Raw genomic sequence first — 21,042 nt, forward strand, 5'->3', positions numbered from 1 at the left:
ACAGCACCATATTAAGACATTCTATTTCTTTGGGACCACGCAGACAGGTGTCCTCCAAATATCTGACAATGTACCTTTGTTAGGCTAGCATTAGAAAATGGATCATAGGTTTCTTCAGGGACATTGGACAGAGGAAAGGATGAAAACCGCTCACTAACGGATCATGGAAAAAATCCCAAATTATTTTAAACCAGAAAAGGAAAGAGACCATTAAAAGAACATCATCTGCACAGAACTCAGTGCTAGTAACTTGGGATTATTAGGAGAATCCAGGGAACTATATGATGGAGTCAAGTGGGGGTTTTCAAGGAGCTGCTATACATGCAATTGCAAACTAGAACAAGTACTTCACATGCTCAAAAGGACAACCTTAAATTTTGCTCACAGATCACCAGCTGGCAGGAAACAGGTTTGTACTACACAGCATTAGGAATGAAAGGTCTCTGAAAGGCTGTCAGAGTGGTGTTCTATTACTAGCAGCATCAAGATTTTACACTTAACGTCAACTTCGGGATCGAAGTCATTCATTTGTTTCAGAAATGGCTCGCAGAGCTGGAAGGCATACGTTTGTCTTTGAAGCAAAGGACTTGAAACCCTATACTAGGAAAAACATCTTTTACCTGAGCCATAGATCTGACTTTGGTAGCAAAAAAATCCATGAACTGGAACTACATACTGACAGTGAATCCATTTCTTAGAATTCCACTATTGTAATGCTTACATCATCATTTAATTACACTGCAGAAGAACTGAGCTTTTACAGCCATTAGTACAGGGCAGAATAACAGCTTGCTTTTAGAGCTAATAATAATGGGCATTTTTACTTATCATGAATATATTTTTCTTTAAATAACCCGAGTACATCAATTTAAAGAAACAATGGTCCAAAATACTTGGCAGCAGCCTTGACCTTTATCAGTTAAAAGAAGGTGATTTCCTGGTTAGCTAGTAATCACTGGAGAGATGCGCTTTTCAGAACATTTGCCAAGCAAGTGGTTAGAACACCAGACCAAGGAGATCTAATGCCTCACCCACCCCATGTAGGTACCAAATTTGGATACAATCATTTGCAGTGTCTATCTCATACTCACACATCGATAAGGTCAGGTTTCAATACAGATGGTACTGCAGTTTCGATGTTGTACAGTTTAATCTGGGATCCATATAGCGTTACTTTTACCAACCTGGAAGTGAATACATATGTGGTAGTGTAAAGGGACTGTAATATGGATATACACATGTACAAATCCGCTTGAACATCTCATCTGAATGCAGCTCTTCACAACTCTGTGTCAATATCTAGTTAATACCTAGACAAGATTTAGACCATTTAGTTGAAAATAATTTAGAGCCTATTTCTCGGTTTGTGATAAGACGGAACAAGTACGATGTTCCTGTCCAGGAATGAAAAAACAGAACCAAGGCAGCTGTGTAAAGCCCTGAAATTGTGTAATTTGCAACTATGTGCTAATTAAGTTTCTTGGAGAAGAAAAACCTAATGACATCTGCCTTTCAGTTTTCACAGGTCAAAGATTTTGGTGATTTAACTTTGAGATACAACTTTGAAGTAATCAAACTCTACATCTCATTTCATTGCATCACAAATGCAGATGCTGGAAAACAGGTACCTCAAACCTTCCAAGTGACTGATTTTACTCAATCCCTCCTATTAGTTATTTCTTTGGTTAAGTATTTAGAAAGCCATCTGGGAAACTTAGCACTGATGAATTAAATGTAACTGGCCATTGAGTTCTTCGTATCTCAATTTAATCAGAACAAGGGGAGGCAGAAAGAAACCTTGGTTTTCACACTCACCACAGTGGTGACAATTGCTCCTTGTACTGGTGAAGGGACAGCAAACTCCCCCTCCCATACTTACCTCTCCACCACTGTAAGAGCATCATTGAACCTGGCAGCAAACACATCACCAATGAAGTATTCTGCTAAACGACCAACGGCCTGCAGCAAGGAGCTCAGGTCCCTCAAGGAGCAGTGCAAACGGCGGCAGTCATTCTCTGCAGTGATGTTCAGCCTGTGACCTGAAATGACGTTATGGTTCATTAGCAATGAAGCCAAAAGACCAAAGTGTAAATAATCACTTGTGCTAACAGCCACTATGAGCCTAGCAGTCTGAAAACTCATACTTTAAAAACCTTGTGCCAGAAAAACACACGTAACCTTGTGACTAAAATACAGCTCTTTGGGACGGGAAACCTAATTACAAAGCTACAGGAAATGCAAAGTTTATTCTAATTACATTACAAGCATTCTTCTTAAATTAGCTCGGCAGTGGGTCATAGTTCAAATCTCCAAGTGACTGAAATACTCAGAGTAAGACAAGTTCAACTCTTCCAGCTGCCACACTTCATATTCCTCTTTAAAGGCTGAAATGGATGTTACCAACTGTTTCATCCTTTTACGCATTTCTTTTCTTCTAATTGGTCCTAATAACTATGTAAAAAGGAGCCTTTTTGGTTATCCATTGACATTAAAAAGCAATCCCAGCTCTGTGGAGAAGGTCACTACCCGGACTCCCTCTGCTGGCTAGAGTGCAATTAGCATTCCAGCAGCAGCATATTTGGAACAAGAGTGTGTTTGCTTCTGATGTGAAGCATGGTTATTCACTTTCTTATTTCTCAGCTATAAGAAACATACCGATAAGTAGATCTGCCAGTCTTACCACCTATGTAATCGTCCTACCACTTGGTTGCACACACCTGGTCTCCAAGCTCTCCAGACCTTTTACTAAAAAAGCAAACACGTCCTGCAACACCACATTTCAAAGAAAATCTGTTTTTCTTTCCACTGCCTGTATTTAATCTTGGATTAAGTTTTCAGCAACAAGCTTGCCATTTTGTACCACTGGCACCAGCATACTATCATCCAGTTCTGAATTCCCAGCTGCACCTGAGCTACTTCTGACCCATCAGCTAAACAGCCAGCCCACATAATAGCTTCTAATACAGATTGTTGCTACAGCATTACAAACTTATACATTGCATATCCTAGGTCTGAAATGATCCTAAAATTGGAAGTACTTTTTTCCTGAACTGTCTACACAACAATCACCATTCTGCCATGTATAGCAGTATTGAATATGGAACAGATTCCTGTACTGGTCATAGCAAAAAACTTGAATATAACCTTAGCCACAACCTTCCCCCATACAGATCTCACTACTACTACTTTCCTTATTTCTCAGCAAGGAGCAACAAAGCTACGCTCATGCGTATTCAGTTGAGAGCACTGGTATCTTTGTAAACTACTTTATACATGAAGGCTCCCGAAACGCCAGCTGGATAAGGCTTCAGAAACTGCTACTACATCCTAAATACTTCATCTTCTCATTGATTCACAATGGTTTTAATTCAAGCCTAAATAAAAATGCTCCTATAGCGGACAACTTCACACCAGATTTGAGCCCAAAGCAAACAGGAGCGCAACCTTTTCTTGAAATAAATTTTAGTGGGAGGAAAAAAGTAACCATTAGCCATCCATGTTAGTGTAGTATTTGATGCTGCATACCTGTTCTTAACACACACAGTATCTTCATTTCAAGTACTAGAACAAGGGAAGAACGATCCCAATAAAAAAAAATAAATCACATTATCAGATTTTTGTCTGTATTGGAGTTTAACTACTGAGCCATTAGACACCACAAGTATTCAGATCCTCAAGAGAATATGGAAGCAGCAACGCCAAAGCAGGTCTAGAGTGTTTTTGCAATCAGCTATTCAAAGAGCGAGGACCGCAGTGCTGGGTGGTGGTTGTTACCTGTTCCTGAAGTGACCACAAACTGCTGGAGTCCCAGATACACTTCCAAGTTATCCTGCAGAACTGGAAACTAGAAGAGACAAGAAACGAGCATGATTTTGGGGCTTGGCAGACAGTTAACAGCCTACTACTGATCACTCTGTTAGAGCACAGTTTTCTTCTTTCTCCCTAGCACCTTCAAAAAGACATTTGGAGAAAAGGCAAGTTACTTGTTCTGGGCTGATCCTGCGTGCCACAGCTTCTCATGTCTTGACAGCTGTTGTGAAAACAACAAAGATCACCACTCTGGTGTCATAGCTCCCCTTTCCCACAAATACCAGCAATCAGCCTAGTAAGATAATGGTCTGACAAGTATAAGTGATGGCACAGCATGCCACCTCTGAATATACAGATGGATGTATAACCCAGACCAAACAGAGCAGAGGAAAGGCAGAGCCTGGAGCGCAGGAAGCCTGCGTGGCATCCACCTCACCGATAAGTACCAGTGTCTCAAAATGCAGCTAACCAAAATATTATTTGAAGAATTTGAGTTCAGTGCCTCTGTAACAGAGTACAGAAGGGAAGTACTGCAGTGCTTTGCCGGTGAGTTGAAGCCCCATGGGGAAAACAGCCAAGGGAGCAAACACCACGGTTGTCATGCATCCTGGTCTGGGAACAAAGTGTTAGCCTAACTCCATCATTCAGGACTGACACCAAACATGCCCGATTCTGGTGATGCTTCAGCTGAGCAACAGGTTACGCTACCATGGAGGAGTGTATTGTGCACACAGACTAGGAAGCCTTCTAAGCAGCTTTCAGCCAGCCAAGGTACTTCAGTGATCTGTAGTAAGAAATTATTTGTGCTGTACCTGAATGCATTTGTACACATACAGGACAAAATTGCACACTAACCTTTTCCTTGTAGGCATCCCATCAGACAGAGTATTTTCCAACCCTTTCAGTCTGGCATAGTTCTACTTAATTTCTATTGCCAAAAGTCACCACATTTGAGGTGGTTGGTCACTCATCCATCAGCAGAAGGAACTGCAGCCTTTCATTGTCCACCATGGGACACAGTAATGGCAGCTGCTGTACACTGTTTTAATTATTTGCTACTCAGACTAGCTGCTGCGTTCAACAGCACTGCAGACTACTTTGAAAAGCACGTGAAACTGCTTGAGCATCTCCCAGATTATCCAGTAAACAAAAATGAACTAATGCAGGGCTCAAGAAAGCACTCACTATCAAGTTGCTAACATGCTGTGCCTAATTAACAGTTGAGTGTCTTTGTATAACTGCAGGAGAACTATTTAAAAAAAAAGCAAACAGATAGTCTTCCTCATGTTAATGTGTTACCTTAAGGAAGCCACATGCTCTTCACCATATGACCCATATGCTCACTGTGCTCACTGAAACAGCTGCTCCATTTGTTTGCCTCTTGCCGACTCATGCTGTGCCACCACACTGCAGAGCAACTTCTACTTTTGTATAAGGACTATTTTGTTCACTACTTCAGAGTTTCTGGTAATAGGCTTCTAGTGCTTAGCTCAGCCAGAATGTTTTTTAAATACAAATAAAAATTTAAAAAGCAGTTCAAGTCAGGCATCTTCTGCCTCTGCAGCAGCTCAATTTTCTCTGCTTCTTGGGAATACAGTTCAGAGGTCCAGGTCTGCAGTGTCTCCAGCAGAATTAACAGACTTGCTTTGAGATCCCACTACGATTACTTGCCTTTCTTCTCACTCAGCAAGAAGGCACTAACTACTCTGAATTTTGGACTCCACTGGCTTACAGCCTCAAGATCTCCTCCTCAAAAACCATTATAATGCTACAAACCCAGACTTTTATACCGCCGATTCTAGCAACAGCACTGGCACTAGCTGGAGAGAAGCACTTATCCATGTTTATCAGATATAATTCCCAATTGTCCGAGGCACTCTCTTCAGCATTTATATCTAGCCTTTCATTTAAACAAAGATTTCACTCTCCTTAAAACCCCAGTAACGACACTCTTGTCTGCCCAATTCACAGCACTACCTCCTAATATAAAGGCCAAGATAAACAGCAATGAAGGATTGATTGCTGCCAAATATTTACACTTTGAGAGATGGGAATTTCTAAAGAGTTTAGTGTCCAGCAAGTAGGACTCGGATGCTCACTAAAGTACTCTCTTCAAAACACACCACGAAATCTGGCAAAGCCAAAAACCCCAAGTTTTTTTTCCTTCAATTTCTGGTCTCCCCTTGCCAAGGTTTTGCATCTAAAACCAAGTCTCCCTACTTTTTTGGCACTGTGGCCTCTATCAAACAGCTTGCAACAAACTCCAGCAGTTGGTGCTCATTTCACATTGCACTTTTGGTCTGGATAACTACTTACTAGTGTGGAGAAGGCATGAGTTGGCAAGAGCTCCATGACTTTTGCAACCACTTCCAAGCTCTGGCGCAAGTACCGCTGCCACTCGGTCTGCTGCTATGGGAAGAAACACTAAGGTAAGCACAGCACTTCCAGAGGGAAACAGATGGCTTTTTGTAGACTAGTAGGTCTTAATTGATGTTTGGGACTAGCTAGCTCCTTTCCAGAGCTTGGCTTTTGCAGACACCCAGATACCGAAGAGATACTGCTCTTATGATTCTCATATGCTGCTAGACATCTGATGGAGGATAATTTTACCAACCCATGCTTTGAGCGTGTGTGCATATGCTTCCCTGGAGTGTTAAGGCACAAACATTCACAGTAACTGTAAGGCACAGTTACTGCTCAGATAACAAGCATCCGTTATGCAGAACAACCTGCCCTTCCAGTGCTCTGGCCTCATCCATTTTGGCCACTTACTCCACTTTTACAGTAATCAGTATTGAGATGACGTTTACCAATAACAGCTTAGGAGAAATAAGCTTAAATGAAAGCACCAGTAACATATACAGCTTAAAGCTTTTGTCTCAGAGATATTTCAGCATTTACGTTCCAAAGCAAGCACACATGGACACCTAATGCCTCTGATAACCAAAACATAAGCATCTATATTTCTTCCCCCATAAGAACCAAGTTAAAAAAAAGTCGTATCTTTTCAGTGTGACTTTAAGTCCATTTTTTGTCAAAAGCATTTCATACTGCTTTAAACCTCAAACCCCACACTGAATGAAGAAGCAGCTGTCTAGCTTGTACTCCGAAGTACAAGCTCTGGGAAAGACATTCCAGGTGTTACCAGTGCAAGAGTTAATGTCTGGACCTGCAGCTGTCCTTGTTTAACACTGCTCCTTACATCATCATCCAGTGTCTCGTCATCCAGCTCCTCCAGCTGTGCCTGGTTATACCTGAACTGGATTCGATTCAACACCTCTGTTAGCAACAGAACCAAGGCGTCTTCGTACCTATGACCATGAAGAAGACAGAGCAAGAGTTTGATAAAACAATTCTGCAGAGATTGCTGTGCCCACAGCCCTTTCAGCAAAGGAGATATGTAAAAAGTTTAAAGTGGGCCACTGCAAAGAGCCTGCAGCACAGCTTTACAGCTTTGTTGAGGAAACACCAAGCAGACCCTGGGCTTAAGAATATAATGTAATTTCAGGTAAAAAGGTACCGGCAAGGAAAGAACTTTGGTAATACCTGATATTCCTCTACCTCTGAAAGGGAAAGGGAGAACAGTTAGCAACAGAAGCTGCCCAAGAGTTCAAAACAGGAAAGGTAGGAGTGGCTTGCCAAGAATAATAGCAGATGTACATGAACAGGAGGCACCAAGGGCCAAGTTGCTTAAGCTGCTCCTCAGCAGCCTGTCTGGTACTGCTTTTTGGGCAGTGAATGAGCAACAGATGAAACAGGGCAGAGTTACTGCTGCCTACCTGAAAAGGGGGCCTCGCCTGAGGCTATTTGTTCTGCTATCCTCTTTCCCTACACTGTTGGCAAAAGAATTCAGGCCCTTGTCCTCTGAAACAAAGCCAGCACTTTTTCCACTTGTACTGTAACACTAAATGCATGTCACTGAAAGATATCTTTTCGCCTCTCAGAGCTATGAAGCTGGTACAGAGCACAGAAGACCCTCCTCATTGATAACCTAAGAATAATGCCAAGTTGCAAAATTAGCACAGAGCCACCTGAGCATGCAATCATTCCTGGTGACACAATGCCAAAGTTTGGGGACTTCAAGGGGGTTTGGTTTGTTTTAAAAACCTCCTTTCTCAAAGCAGCTGGGCTCTGATGCAAGAAGTCATGCTCTTTTCTAGGTGAGATCAGGCTGGAAAATTAGGCATTAGCATATACTAACATATTCAGAGCGTAACGCAATCTAAGTGTCAGACTAGTCAGCTGTGTCACTAGCTAAGCAGCTGAAACCTCTCTGTGCAAGGCGGCTGAATCACCATCTTTTCCATAATCAGATGACATAACTCTGGATTCAGCAATTTATCCACTAGTAAAAGTTGTACTGTGTATAAAATGCAAAGTTTAGAAACCACAGAACAGGAAATCTCATTCGTGCTTTTGTGGTGTAACCACTCCCAGACTGTCAAACTGTAGCATTCACGTATCTGAGAGTGCGCAGGAAGCTGTAGCTGCCAGAGTTGTCACTAAGGACAGGTAGTTCTGACAAAATAGTACAAACTTCAGCCACTTATATGCTTTTTTTTATTTTATAGTCTGACATATCTCCTAGAGATAGCTATTGTTTGTTTCAATTTTCTCCATAACAAACTGTTTGACACAAAGATAACACACATTACGTGCACGTTAGCCAGATGAAGAGGAGCAGAATGGCAAGGCAGAGTTCAACAGCATTAGGCAGAGAGCAGCAAATTAGAAACAAATCATGACGAAGTTCAAATGCAAATACCTACTACTTGAGAAATTAAAAAACCACAGTTCCCATGCTGAAAGGAAGACAGCTGTCTGGTGTAAGCTAGTTCCACGTTTGTTCTTTGTGGTTATGATGCCATGCTGTCTTTCAAAAACCAACACTTATATTTAGTGTGCTTAAGGGAAAGAAGCTTCTTTCTGCATTTAATAGAACGTGATATGGCACAAGCCGTGGCACTTTTAAGCCTCCAAAACTTGAACAAGATACCAGTATATTCACCAGATTTTTAAAGTGGCAGAAAAGGGATTTTTATCAAAAGAGGGCCACCCATTTCAGGATACAGCACCTACAAAGGAAGAGCTGCCAATGACTGTTGCAATTGATACACACAACTAGCATCAGAGGTAAGCAAGTGGAACTTTAACTTCCAAATACAGTCTCATCAATATTTCTCAGAAACACATCCCCCATTTCCACAGGAATTTAAAAATCCTAATTAAATAAAATTTTTTTCCTTAATTCATTAATTAGTTGTATAAGCTGTGTGAACACTTACTGGGCAACTTACTCCGTTGTCTCCTCCCCTAATATGTGCTAAAATGTGCTCTAATAACTAACACATTTTAGCAAATTTATTTTGGACTACAAAGCTTTCCTCCTCTGGCTGCTGAGTTCACACCAACATATGTAAGTGACAGTTTTTGTACCTTAACTTGCTCAGTTTGAATTCTTTTGAATGACTGTGAAAAATTGAAGTTTACACTGTTTATACTTTACTATTTCAGAAAAAGAAAGGGCTCGACCACATGTGAAGTTGAAGTAAGCAATAGCTTATTTCTCACAGTCCTTCCAGGGTGACCATGAAGTCTCTTTGCAGCTGTCACATCCTGACAGCTTCCCAACTGCTTACCTGTTGAGTACTGCTTCTTTGTCTGCAAGACGACTTTTGATTTTGCTAGTCAGGTAGTCCAAGAAGAGTGTCCAGATGTCTAAGCAAGAAAAGTAACCTTCATGGGTAGGCTGAAATACACCAAAATTCACTATTAATATTGCAAGCTATGGCAAGGCTGATTTTACACAATGAAAATACAAGTTAGCATCCACTTCAATCCATGGGAAGAACTTCTTGCTTTATTGAAAAATTTCTAGGAGGTCACTGGAGAGATTTATAGCTGTCAAAAGATGAGCAAGAGCTTTTGCGCAAGGGTGGGAAGCCAGGAATTACAAGGCTGGTCTCAGCATTTACCCGTCTTACATGGCTTGCTGCATCACCTTCTAGCATTTTATACATCTGTTTCCTTGTCTTTATTCACATGTGGTGGTAAAAAGGGCTAAGTTGCATTGTGACAGCTTCTACAGCAAGGTTTTGTTTTGGTTGTGTTTTTTTTGTTTTTTTGTTTGGTTTTTTTTTTTTGTAATACTAAAACTAAAAGTTACAAAAAAAGCCTCAGGTACAGTAAAAGCAGCAGACTGAGGAGAAAGAAAAGCATCCCCAAACACAAAACAAGCAAGCTAGAGAGATTTTTCCAGATAACATTGTCCATTCCAAGGACTAGCAAAAAAATGAAAGCAGAAGCAAAGTTAGACACCAGACAAGTTGTTCTTGCAATGTGACCCCTGTCTCCAACTAAATCCAAGAGTACATGAAGCCATTTCCAAGTCCTCAGCACTACTGGGGAAGTACCAGTAAGACAAGTTAACTGCTTTTTTGTAGGCTAACTTTAAGTATCAACTTCACCGGGGAAAACAAGCTAGCCCTGCCATACAAGACAACAGAACAGAGAACAGACAGAGGAAAAACAATGTCACAGGGCTGTACCTGATGAAAAGTGTATTTGAACAACAATGCCAGAAATTCAACCACAGGGAACTGGGAGTAGGATTCAATTCTTCGTAGGTGGACGCTCACAAAGAGACGGAGAAAATCCGTAAACTTCTCAATGTAGCTACAAGGGAAAGGAGAAAACACAACTAAGAAAACATGAAAAATGCCACAAGGGAAAGCAATTTCATTGAAATAGTGATAAAATTCACTCAAAATCCTTTCATTAAAAAGACAGTTACAATTAACAGCCAGTAGAACAATTAAAATATAAAGCCCTGCAACAATTACCTACAGGACGGGCAACCCTTCATTCCATTAATACCTGAAACAGCAGAAAAGACAGTCTAGTCAAAAGCAACTTTAATACTCAGATAAATATAATTGAGTTCAACCAGGCCTGTAAATAAGAACGATCCTCCCCCACCCTAGAGAAATAATTTAATAGCAAGGGCCATCTTACTGATGTAGATAAGATTAGTGAAATAAACTGTACCACTGTGGAATTCAGCTGGAAGCAAGAAGTTAATGCAGGAGTTAGCAATACACGTGTTAAATTTATACGAGAGAGTGGGAGAGCCATGGAGTTGAGAGCTGGAAAGGACAGTTTCTTCTGCAGTGCAGATCAACTATCCAAAAGTTTCTGAACTGAGCCCAGGCTTTTGTGACTGAATTAGACTATAAAGACAAGTCTTCCGCGAAAGCATGGGACTACTCAATGCTTGGGACTGTACAAAGTGAAGGTCCAAAAAGAAGCCTGCCACCAAAATTTCAGGGAGTCCAGCAAGAGCATGACCTCAGTGCAAGCCCTAGGGGTCTCGAGTACACAGCTGGGGAAAAATTACAAAGACCACAGTGGGGTAAACTTTTATTGGGGAATAAGAACACGCCCTGCACAACATGAGCTTCATCAAGGTTAGAAATCATCTTCATATTTATCTATAAAGAAGAGAGTTAAATACTCCATCAGGTCACAGAACCAACGCATTGCAGCATCATACACAAACAGGAAGAGCTCCAGCAATCCAATGGCAAGGCTGCGTGCAGAGAAGTCCATCCTTCCTACATTGCAAGAGCTCACTTCAAGTTTTTCTTTTAAATAAAAAGTTAGGCTTAGCAGAGTCTCAGACATGCATGAACAGTCTGGTTTTACTGTACTGCCTTGCTCTTCTCTTCTGCAAACTGGTTGTTTGGTTTTGTTTTTTGTTTTTTGTCTTTTTTTGGGGGGGAGTGGGGGGTGGGGGTGGTGAGGAAGGAACCTCACTCTTTCTAATGAAAATTCACTCAACACCAGAAGCATTGCCAGCTAACAAAGAGCTGCAGCACTGTTGGTTATTATAAGCCTACAAAACCACACAATACTTTGAATATGCAAAAAGATTAAATTTCCTTTTTATTTGGCACTGCCTAATTGACAAGAGATCTCTAAACATACCTGATCATGGATCAAATGCTTCAAAAGTAAAGCTAGCAAAAGAGTCCAGACCCAAACACCTCCTTCATTCTTTTAATTTTTATTTTTGAAAGGGGCTCTGATCTGAGATCGGTCAAATTCTTACTTGGCCCCTAGCTCTGCCAGCCCCAAAGCCCCTTCTGCAACCACTGAGCCATTGCTCAGAACCTTAATAGCCATTTCCTATATTTTGGGATCTTCAAGCTAAAGCCAAACACAAATAAAGCAAAAGACAGTTCAAGCTTACTCTTTTTCTAGACTAATTTGGCAGTACCAACTGTTCACAACCACAATGATTTTGTAACAGAAAAAAAATAACCAGCACCACGAGAGGAAGGGAAGGAACAGACCTAGGGCAGGCAGTTTGTGAAGACAGCAATCTACAGAAGTTAGTTTCTTCAGTGCCTATTTTGTTCAGGATTTTTTTTAGTCCAAGCCAAGATGACACTTTCATGCATTTAGTTTTGGACATAAAAGTATAGCTATGCCCTTAAGTGACAAAAGGAAAATCCTCGCATCCTTTTCCACAGAGGACAGAGTCAGCTCTGAGAAAGCTCCACTCCTCCAGAAGCCAGCTAGATTTTTCCAGTCTCTGGAATATCTTAGTTACATCTGTATTTGAGACCTTAGCGATGAATAAAGAGGGGTAATGCTATTACAGGCACCAAAAATCTCTGTGGCTAACATGTAAGCAGCAGAACCTAACAATATGGCAACACCATCTCTGTGAAGGCCAACGCAGCTACAGACCTTCCACAGCCTTGCCAGTGAAGGCTGCTTGCTGATGTTTTCCGTAAAAGAAAGAACAAAGTTAAACAAGGGATTGTGGGTTTCCAGGAGAGCTTTTCTGAAATCCAGAGTGTAACTCCTGGCTCTTTGTGTCCTTATCTTGTATGCAAAGGTGGCAGATTTCTACACGTCTTATTTCTAGGAAGTGAGTGATACTGAAGTCAGAGCAAGTTAGTAAAAAAATGAGCAAGTAGAATTCACTGTTAAACAGAAGTCACAATTAATCTAGATTTACCATCCCAAAGTTACATGTGTATCTAAAGGTATGGAAAAAGGGAATTTTACAGAAGAAACATGCAAGTTCTCTCTACAAATGGACCCACAGTTTTTTTGCTAAATTTCTTTTTTTCTCTTAAGTGGATATAAAAAAACAACAAAAACCCCCAAAAGGTCAAAAGCCTTGCTGCTGCACCTGGGAACAGAAATTTTATACAGCAGCACCAGAAATTTATTTCCACCATCATGTATCTGTAGCAAGATACTGAGCACATTCGCACAGTTGCAACCTATTTGCCAACATAGTCTGCCAGCCTTCCCATGGCAGCAGGCCTGCAACGAGAGGCAGCATCAAGTCATCACCTCTTCCACCACCCTGCCAACACATGGATTCAACCATTCAACAGCAAGTCAAGTATCACTTTCTCTCCTACAAGTAGGAATATCTGATAAGAAATAGTTGAGCTGTCTTAGGCAACAAGGATGGTAGTAACTTTCCAGAAAATGACAATACGCAGCCTCCCAAGATGCTGCCACTTCCCTGCTGCCTCCGGTCAAGCATGCCAGAGAGCCTCTGTGGTGGAGCCATTCACCGCTGCTGTGAATGGAGTTCCCCAAGCTGTCTTTTAGTGGTGTTTAAAAAAGTAAAAATAAACAAAGCAATCAGAAATCGTCACATCTCCATGAAGGGCAGGAAACTATTTTCTTTCAAGTCATGACTTGCAGAATATCTACCCACTCTTTGTATGTTTGAGTTTAAGCAGAGAAGGCAGATACCAACCAGGAAAGGGAATACTGCAATGCCTTTACCTCACTGAGCCTCTTCTGTTTTCTGTTACAACTGAATGAAGGGCAGGTTCAGCTCTTGTGCCACCTCAGACCTGCAGTCAAACAGTAACGAACGGGGGAAAGGGGAGGAAGAGGGCAGGAAAGAATACAAACCTGTGCCACCACGGTCCCTTAGCACTCAGCCCCTTATCAGAACCTTACCTGTGGCCACCTACCTTTCTGCCTGTCTCCCCCAGCACAGTACTCTGAAAAAAAGGCGATTAGACACACCATGCATGACCGCAAAATAATACAGACAATCCTTTAGAAAGCAAGAGGCCCTAGCACAGCTACTTAGCTGTTTGGTTGCTCTTACCTTTCATCCAGTTCCTCTAGCCGGCTCTTCACCGTATGGGCGTTATTCTCCTTGGTAATCTTCTGCAGGAGGTAGAAAGTCTGCTGGAACATCCGTAGCAAATACTCTTCGAACTCCATAGGCACGCAGTTCTTAGACATCAGTTCATTGATGCAAGACATAGCCAAGACGCCAAGTCGGCCACGCTCCTGTCCCAACACCGAGTTCTGGCTGCTGCCGTTGACAGAACACATCTTCCGAACACGGGTGTCGCAGCCAAAGCGAGCAAAGTGGAAAATGGTGGTGAGGAGTGATGGGGTGATACTAGTAGACAAAGGGATCCAGCTGAAGAGGTGTGCCAGGCACTCCAGTGCCAGGGAACATATATATTCACTTTCTGTATCAAGGATGGGAATTGGCTGGTTCAATAATTTGGCTGCACTGGGACTCTGCAACAGGCTACTTAACAGGTCACCTAGGAAACAAAACACACATCTGCATTATAAATCAGGACAACTACCTTCAAATGGTACAACTGCCAGCCCTACCTATAAAGGAAAAGCCATCAGAGCCTCCGGAATTTTCTGGAAGTTTTGTCAGATCAAGCAAAAGTTTAAGCAGCAGCTTCATACAGCCCTTCTAGCCTTACTGGGAAGCACACTCACACAGTGTTTTGAAAAATAGCAATGCCATGAGGTGTATTTTAGGACTTTATTATAAAATTCACTCCCCTCACAAGGTCGAGCATCCTTGATGTAAGCTTGCACAAGTTCTGGCACATCCACGTTACACTGAACCTTGGCAGAGTTGCTTCTGCTTGCACATGAGTTTGTGGATGACTTAAGAGCAGATGTTCCGAGTCAGACCAAAAAGCCTACTTAGTGCAGTAGCCTTTTCTCAGTGACCAAAAACCCACAGCAGGCACAGATCACATTCCCCAGCCTCTAACCACTCACATTACAAAGGTTTCCAGAGCCAGGTGGGGTCTGAAGAATTCTGCACAGCCTCAGGCTTTATCTTCCATGACTTTAGCTGGCCTCCAGCTGAAGCCACATAAACTTAATATTTGCAACATCCTGTGACAGAGTTCCACAGCTTCACTATACATTGTAAAGATGGTTTTTGTTTGGGGCGTGTCAGCTGTTAGTTTCATTTCCTACCTCCTGTACCCAAACCGGGAAGAGCAATTATCTCTCTTCATTCACCTTCTACATGTCACTGAACAGGTTTCTATTGCAGCTCCTCACTCAATTTCTTTGAGAGAATGAAGAGTTTTACTTTTCTTGTTACTTACATGGAAGTCATTCAATACCCTCAATCATCTTCACTGCCCTTCTACAAAGCCTTCATTTCTACTCTACATCTATTGACATAGGAAGACCAGAACTGCAGCCCCTATTGAAGGTGTGGATGAACCTTAAATTCCAAACAGCACCATAGCAGATATCCATTTTTGACTCCTACCAATCTGAAATTTTTGTAGAATGATCTGGTGTAATTCTCAGAAGTTAATCCTGCACACTGAAGGCAAGTTTGGAGCCCATGATTTGGCATGAGATGAGTACTGCTCTCCCTGTCCAAATGCAGGTTCTACTTATCTGCATTACTGTTTCACCTGCCATTTGCCCAGAGGCATGCAAGATCTTCCTGCAGGTCTTCAGTCATACCTTCTTTCTCACCATTCTGACAGTCTTGGTGCAGTCAGCAACCCTCCTTGTCTCTTTACTGAGCCCTTTTCCCAGGTCTCTAACAAGTATGTCCATGAGCACAGTCCCAAGCAGTATTCCACAGGTGACCTTCCCCTCATGGCAAGAGGGGACCATTTCTGCTTACCTTTTATATCCTACCATCCTACCTTCTAACCAATTAATCAACAATCCAGAGACTCCCTTATCCCTGATGGCCTTTGCTTTCTCAAAAGCTTTTAGAGAAGCCTTGTTGAAAGCTTTATGGAAATCCAAGCAGACACTACCAGCTAGGCTGCCCTTCCCACAGAAGCTGCCCACTAACTCGCAGGCTTCCACAGACCACATGCTGAAAACCTATTCACCTTCCCCAGGTTATTCAATACACCTCTCACCCCTAAATACAAATAATCTCTTCACCTTTAGAAATCCTCAGGCACTTGCTACGTTACAGAATTTAAAAGTTCTCCCCAGAAAATCTGAGTAATTTTTTTTTTGAAAGTGAAATGATCCAACACACTAGCAGCACAAAAATAACAGGTATGATTTACTGAGCTATTTCCAAAGTACTCAAAAGTATGCATGGTGAACAGATTCCTCTTATGTCTCCATTTTTCATCAAGATCCAGGTCTTACATCACTAAATTCATAACTCCCTGCCATACCTTATTGTTGCTTCTTTCTCCTCAGCTGCAGAAATTTAAGGCATCATGCTACTTCAGCTGAATTTGATAACCCTGCACTTAATATTAAAGCAGCCCCCATGGTAACTTGTACAACTACACATATGCTGCAGCGCAAGAGCTGCTTGTGTTGCACTTTTACAGAAGCGGACATGTTGCTTTCAAATGTCCAGTCCAACAAACTCCACAAAAATCAATGAGAATCAAAGATTCTCATCTTTTAATCCATCAACACCAGAAACTGTAAATTAGGTCCCTGTAATTCACAGTGCTTTGCACCCAGTTAAATTACTGAAGCTCAGAGTTTAAGGGATTTGAAGTTAGATTTTGCATCTGTGCAAACAGGTGATAAATTTACAGGACCAGCTGCATTCATGCACAAGGAGAAAACTCTCGGGGAGGGGCTGGGATCAGGCTAGTTCTGCAGAAGTAAGCAACAGCAAACATTTCTGTTACTCATTCGTTTACCATACATGAGTGAATATGCCTAAGGAAGGGATTCATCAAGTAAAGAGCTATAAATCATGCAAAGACAACATTTGGAGGCCGAGAGATTATTGCTGAGTAAATTCTATACTGGTGCAATAACTCAAATGTTTCCCAAGAGAGGACATTACCAGAGTTCCTTTGCTTAAGTGGTATGAGAAATGAGTTTAACATTGTCTCCAAGTGCTATTTAAAAACTATGCAAGACTTGCAAGTAACCATTTCACTCTGCTTCCCTGTGCAAAAAAGGAAGCATAGGTTTTCCAAGTTCCTAAAGAGATTCTGGTTCTGACGGAAGATATTAAACATTTATAGGGACTCTGAAGCTTATTTTGCCTTTTGGAACACCTTTAATGTCACCTGAATGTAAAGAGAAAAAGTTGGTGGCCTCAACTAAGAAACAAAAAAAAGTTTAAGTGCCACCAGTAAACAGGAATACTTTGCTGCATGAATGAGACTCAAATATAACAATATGTGGGTAAAAAGATATGGTCAGCTTACAGATTTCACAAATTTTAAGGAAAGAGAAACAATTAACATACCCAGTGCAGAATTTAATGGCAGAGTTTCACTAAACCCAGAGACCAGTGCCTGCAAATAAAGACCAGTAGATGTGTGATGCCACAACTGTCACTCACTACTACTGACTTGTGTGTCCAGCTTTAAGCCCCATAGGTTCTCTGCGTTCACAACCCCATCAGTGCTCTTATTCCATTCTGTGAATCTTTCGACTGATCGTATCACCAAATAGGGACCCAAGGGACATTTGGCTAATAAAGAAAGTGAAGAAAAAAAGAAAAGAGTCCTTCACAAAACACAAAGTGAGCAAGCAGTGGACAAGAGGGAAGCACTCGGTGCTCTTCCTTTTGGACTTGAAGAACTTGAAGCACAGTCAGTTTTAACATGGAGAGAGTAGTTAAGGCAGAGGACAGAAAAAAAACCACAGAGAAAGTTTCAAATAAATTTGTACAGGCAGGACCCAATGAAATTAAGCCTGAACTTCTGAAAGAACTGTCAGTGTAGTCTTAATTACCAGCAATTATCTTGAAAATATGCTGTGTAAGAAGTTAGTTTGTTTGTTTTCCCTGAAAGGGGAGAAAGGAAAGACCCAGAACAGAAATGCAGTGTACTTTCACTTTGAGAAATACGATCTCAAGTCACAAGGTGAATGCACAGGTGGATGAAAAGCTGCCTCAGCACAAGCACCACCCAGTGATTCACCAAGCAACTGAGAGGACATCTCAAACAGCCTTCCACTGACAATCAGCCCAGAATTTGTTCCACTGGTTATTTTTTTTCTTACAACTCTAGACAACAAGACAGATTTTCTGGGTTGCATTAATTTAAGTTACTAGCACCTCAGAACAAACCAGTGTTAGTTTTTCCCCAAGATAATTCTGGAACCTGTTGTTCACAGTGCAGTGCCCTCTCCTGCAGACATGGCCTTGGACATGCCTGCATTAACCATCACCTGCCAGCATTCACCTGGGCTCACCGAGCAATTCAAGCTGTTTCGTACAAATACAGCACCATTTTTGGCCACTGAGGCACTTGCCACCAACAGCTGATACTAACATAAATGAGCTTTTTACCATGGAAGACCCCAGTCTTACTCGATGTCACATCAAAGTACTGAGGCTCTTGCTGCCAGGGTGGGTGAAGCTGGCACTCCTGCCCTCTCCAGGCAGCACATTCACTCTTGCCAAGTGATACTACCAGTTTTGTTCTTTTCTGTTAATATTTTTTTTTCTCCAAACTTTTGCTAGCTACAGTAAAATCCACACACCCCCAACCCAAGGCAATATTTCTCTCCATTTAAGTTTATGTTTTGTATATAAATATAAAATTGTCTTAAGCTCTTCTACAGGAAAGCAGCACTTGAAATTCTGCTCAAACTTAAATGTGAAAGTTTTACCACTAACCAAAACATTAACAAAAACTTATCAAGGGCAGCCCTCTTAAACTGACTAGTGCAATCTGCCCACAAGGAAGTAATCTGCAACTCAGTTAACTGTTTGAGGTCCCAAAGACAAGCGAGACAAAGGTACCCGATACAACTTACAGAACACACTGCACCAAGCACAACTCACTACCAGTATGACCCTGGAGAAAGAAATATCAGATCCACAAGTGTTTCATCTTCTCCCTATGCACAACCAGGTATTACAGGTTTCCAGCCCCTAAGCCCTTCTTTTTCCTTGTTAAAAGCAGACAGAGCCAAGATCAGACAACATATTGATTTCACTGCATCATGGTATTTCTTCTTGCTTTGTTTTCCAAGAAGCAGGAACAAAGACACCACGAACGCTTGGGTGAGCTGAGTGTAACAACAATCCATGTTACAGCAAGGCACAAGAGAAACTGGTAGTCATCAAGATCAGTGTTATGTCTGGGGTGACCCTATACATCTAACCCTGTTTAGACTTAACAGGGTAAGTGAAATGTGTGCGCCAAGTACAAGGACATAGAAACATATTCTCTATTTTGAAGGTAACTAAGAAATAGATATGTAAATTAGTTTAGATCAGATAAACACCCCCACAAAAGACTAATAGGAATAGGTAGAAAAAGTTTCACTATATATATACACCAAGTCCTAGCCACCTTTTTTTTCTTCAGTTAGGGCTTCAGTTTTGTCCCACTCCACTCTGGCTTTTGATGTGCTTACAACTGCAATTCATAGAGGACAATGCCAACTCACATACATTAAGAGCATTTTGCATTGACACTTCAGAAAGCTTTTTGCCATCTGAGGACAACAAGCAGCTATAAATGCACTTTTCAATAAGGTGGCATTTTCAGCGGGGCATCTCCTGCAGTGGAAATTGCTTCTTCGTGTAACGTTTGTCTTTCTGACCAGAAATTTGTTGGCTTATGAAAAGCTCTAGGAAAGGCTTATTACAGGAGGTTAGGAAGTAATCTATAGAAGGAAGGAATCTATGTCTGATATTGCAAGCTTAAATACATAGAAATATCATATTGTAGCTTTAGCCATCCTTACCACTTTCTCCTGAAGTTGGGGACGGTGGTGGAGTGGCAGCAGTAACACTGTGTTTGTCCCAGATGCTCTCCAAAATACCTGGCCAAAGAGATATTTTTCAGAACAGCCTGCTAAAACACAGATTGATCTAACAACCATACTGGAGACTGCAAGATAACTTCAGTAGAACACACCTTCAGTGCTTTGACAAGGAGCATTGTCTTCTATTAGTGAGCCCAAAGAAATTACTAAGTCCTTAAACACACAATCTCAATCCCTCTTCATAAAAAGGGGGACATACATAGCCGTACAGCTGGTCTGATATACAAGCTTGTTTCATAGTCAGCTGACCCAAATGCCTAAAGGTAGAGTTGAGTGTTTAAACTGCAGGAGCAGTCACTATATCCCCCACACGTTGCTTCACTGAACCCAGAATGTGCAAGTTTGCTAGCATCTTAGGGGTGGTGAAGGAGGACATTTGTCTCAATGCTGCAGGTGCAGTAACTCGTACCTGTGAGGAGCCCAAGCACTGTTTGCACCTGGTCTAGGAGCAGCTTTCGTAGCTCTTCTTTCCGGGCTACACTAAGATCTTCCCGTGGACATGCCAGTTCTTCCGAAGTAGTTTTCAACATGATCAGTCCCAGGGGAGTGGTCACAGGAGACTGAATTAACTGAGAGGAAAACACATGAATGCAACATGTGATGACAACATTCTGCAAAGCTATCAGCTGACAAACAGCGGGTTAGTAACACTGTTAGCAGTTTACAAGTGCTTCAAGACTGAGGGAGTATCATTTCCCACAGTTTGGAACGCTGCATGTTGAGGGCAGAGAACTGCAAATATTCGATTTCCTGAGACATTAATCTACGATGTTGCAACAGTTCAAGTACCATGGGAATCCTTGGGGTTTCAAGAGAGCTTTCATAATGTCATTGCACACGTTCTCTGTTCCAGCATGTTTACCAGTAACAGTTTGTTCCTTCTGTTTACTGTCTTCTGCTGACATCATCACTTCTCAGAATTGCCTCAGCACCAGCAGTTTCACCACGTAACAGGGCTGCCACCGCAGCCACGCTCAGGCTGGGAACCTGCACCATCAGCTGAGCAGTTTCCCATTAAAAAGCCCATCCCTTCCCATATGAAGAGCTGCAGCCAACATCAGATGGCACAGGAACACACAGGGGATGCGACGTCTCCTTGTACCTGTATTGCCTCTGAAACTGGAAATCACATTTACCCTAAAAAAGTGACTTCCACCACAGACA

The 21,042-nt window shown here is 41.8% G+C and overlaps 1 protein-coding gene across 2 annotated transcripts in view; it reads right to left on the bottom strand.

Moving 5' to 3' along the window:
- Window positions 1-21,042, bottom strand: part of XPO6 (exportin 6) — a 47,064-nt gene that overhangs the window by 10,996 nt on the left and 15,026 nt on the right. Inside the window, exons 5-14 of one of the 2 annotated variants that reach the window (XM_049790940.1) lie at window positions 20,288-20,447; window positions 19,798-19,875; window positions 13,964-14,417; window positions 10,359-10,485; window positions 9,450-9,559; window positions 7,013-7,121; window positions 6,127-6,216; window positions 3,775-3,844; window positions 1,880-2,039; window positions 1,092-1,184 (exon numbers count right to left, since the gene is read on the bottom strand). In XM_049790940.1, the coding sequence (XP_049646897.1) occupies window positions 1,092-1,184; window positions 1,880-2,039; window positions 3,775-3,844; window positions 6,127-6,216; window positions 7,013-7,121; window positions 9,450-9,559; window positions 10,359-10,485; window positions 13,964-14,417; window positions 19,798-19,875; window positions 20,288-20,447 (1,451 nt within the window). Of the gene's footprint in view, window positions 1-1,091; window positions 1,185-1,879; window positions 2,040-3,774; window positions 3,845-6,126; window positions 6,220-7,012; window positions 7,122-9,449; window positions 9,560-10,358; window positions 10,486-13,963; window positions 14,418-19,797; window positions 19,876-20,287; window positions 20,448-21,042 lie in introns of both variants that reach the window. The other variant, XM_049790939.1, reaches the window with a different exon arrangement.

The sequence above is a fragment of the Accipiter gentilis genome, chromosome 33, assembly GCF_929443795.1.
Source record: "Accipiter gentilis chromosome 33, bAccGen1.1, whole genome shotgun sequence".
Classification (NCBI taxonomy): Eukaryota; Metazoa; Chordata; class Aves; order Accipitriformes; family Accipitridae; genus Astur; species Astur gentilis.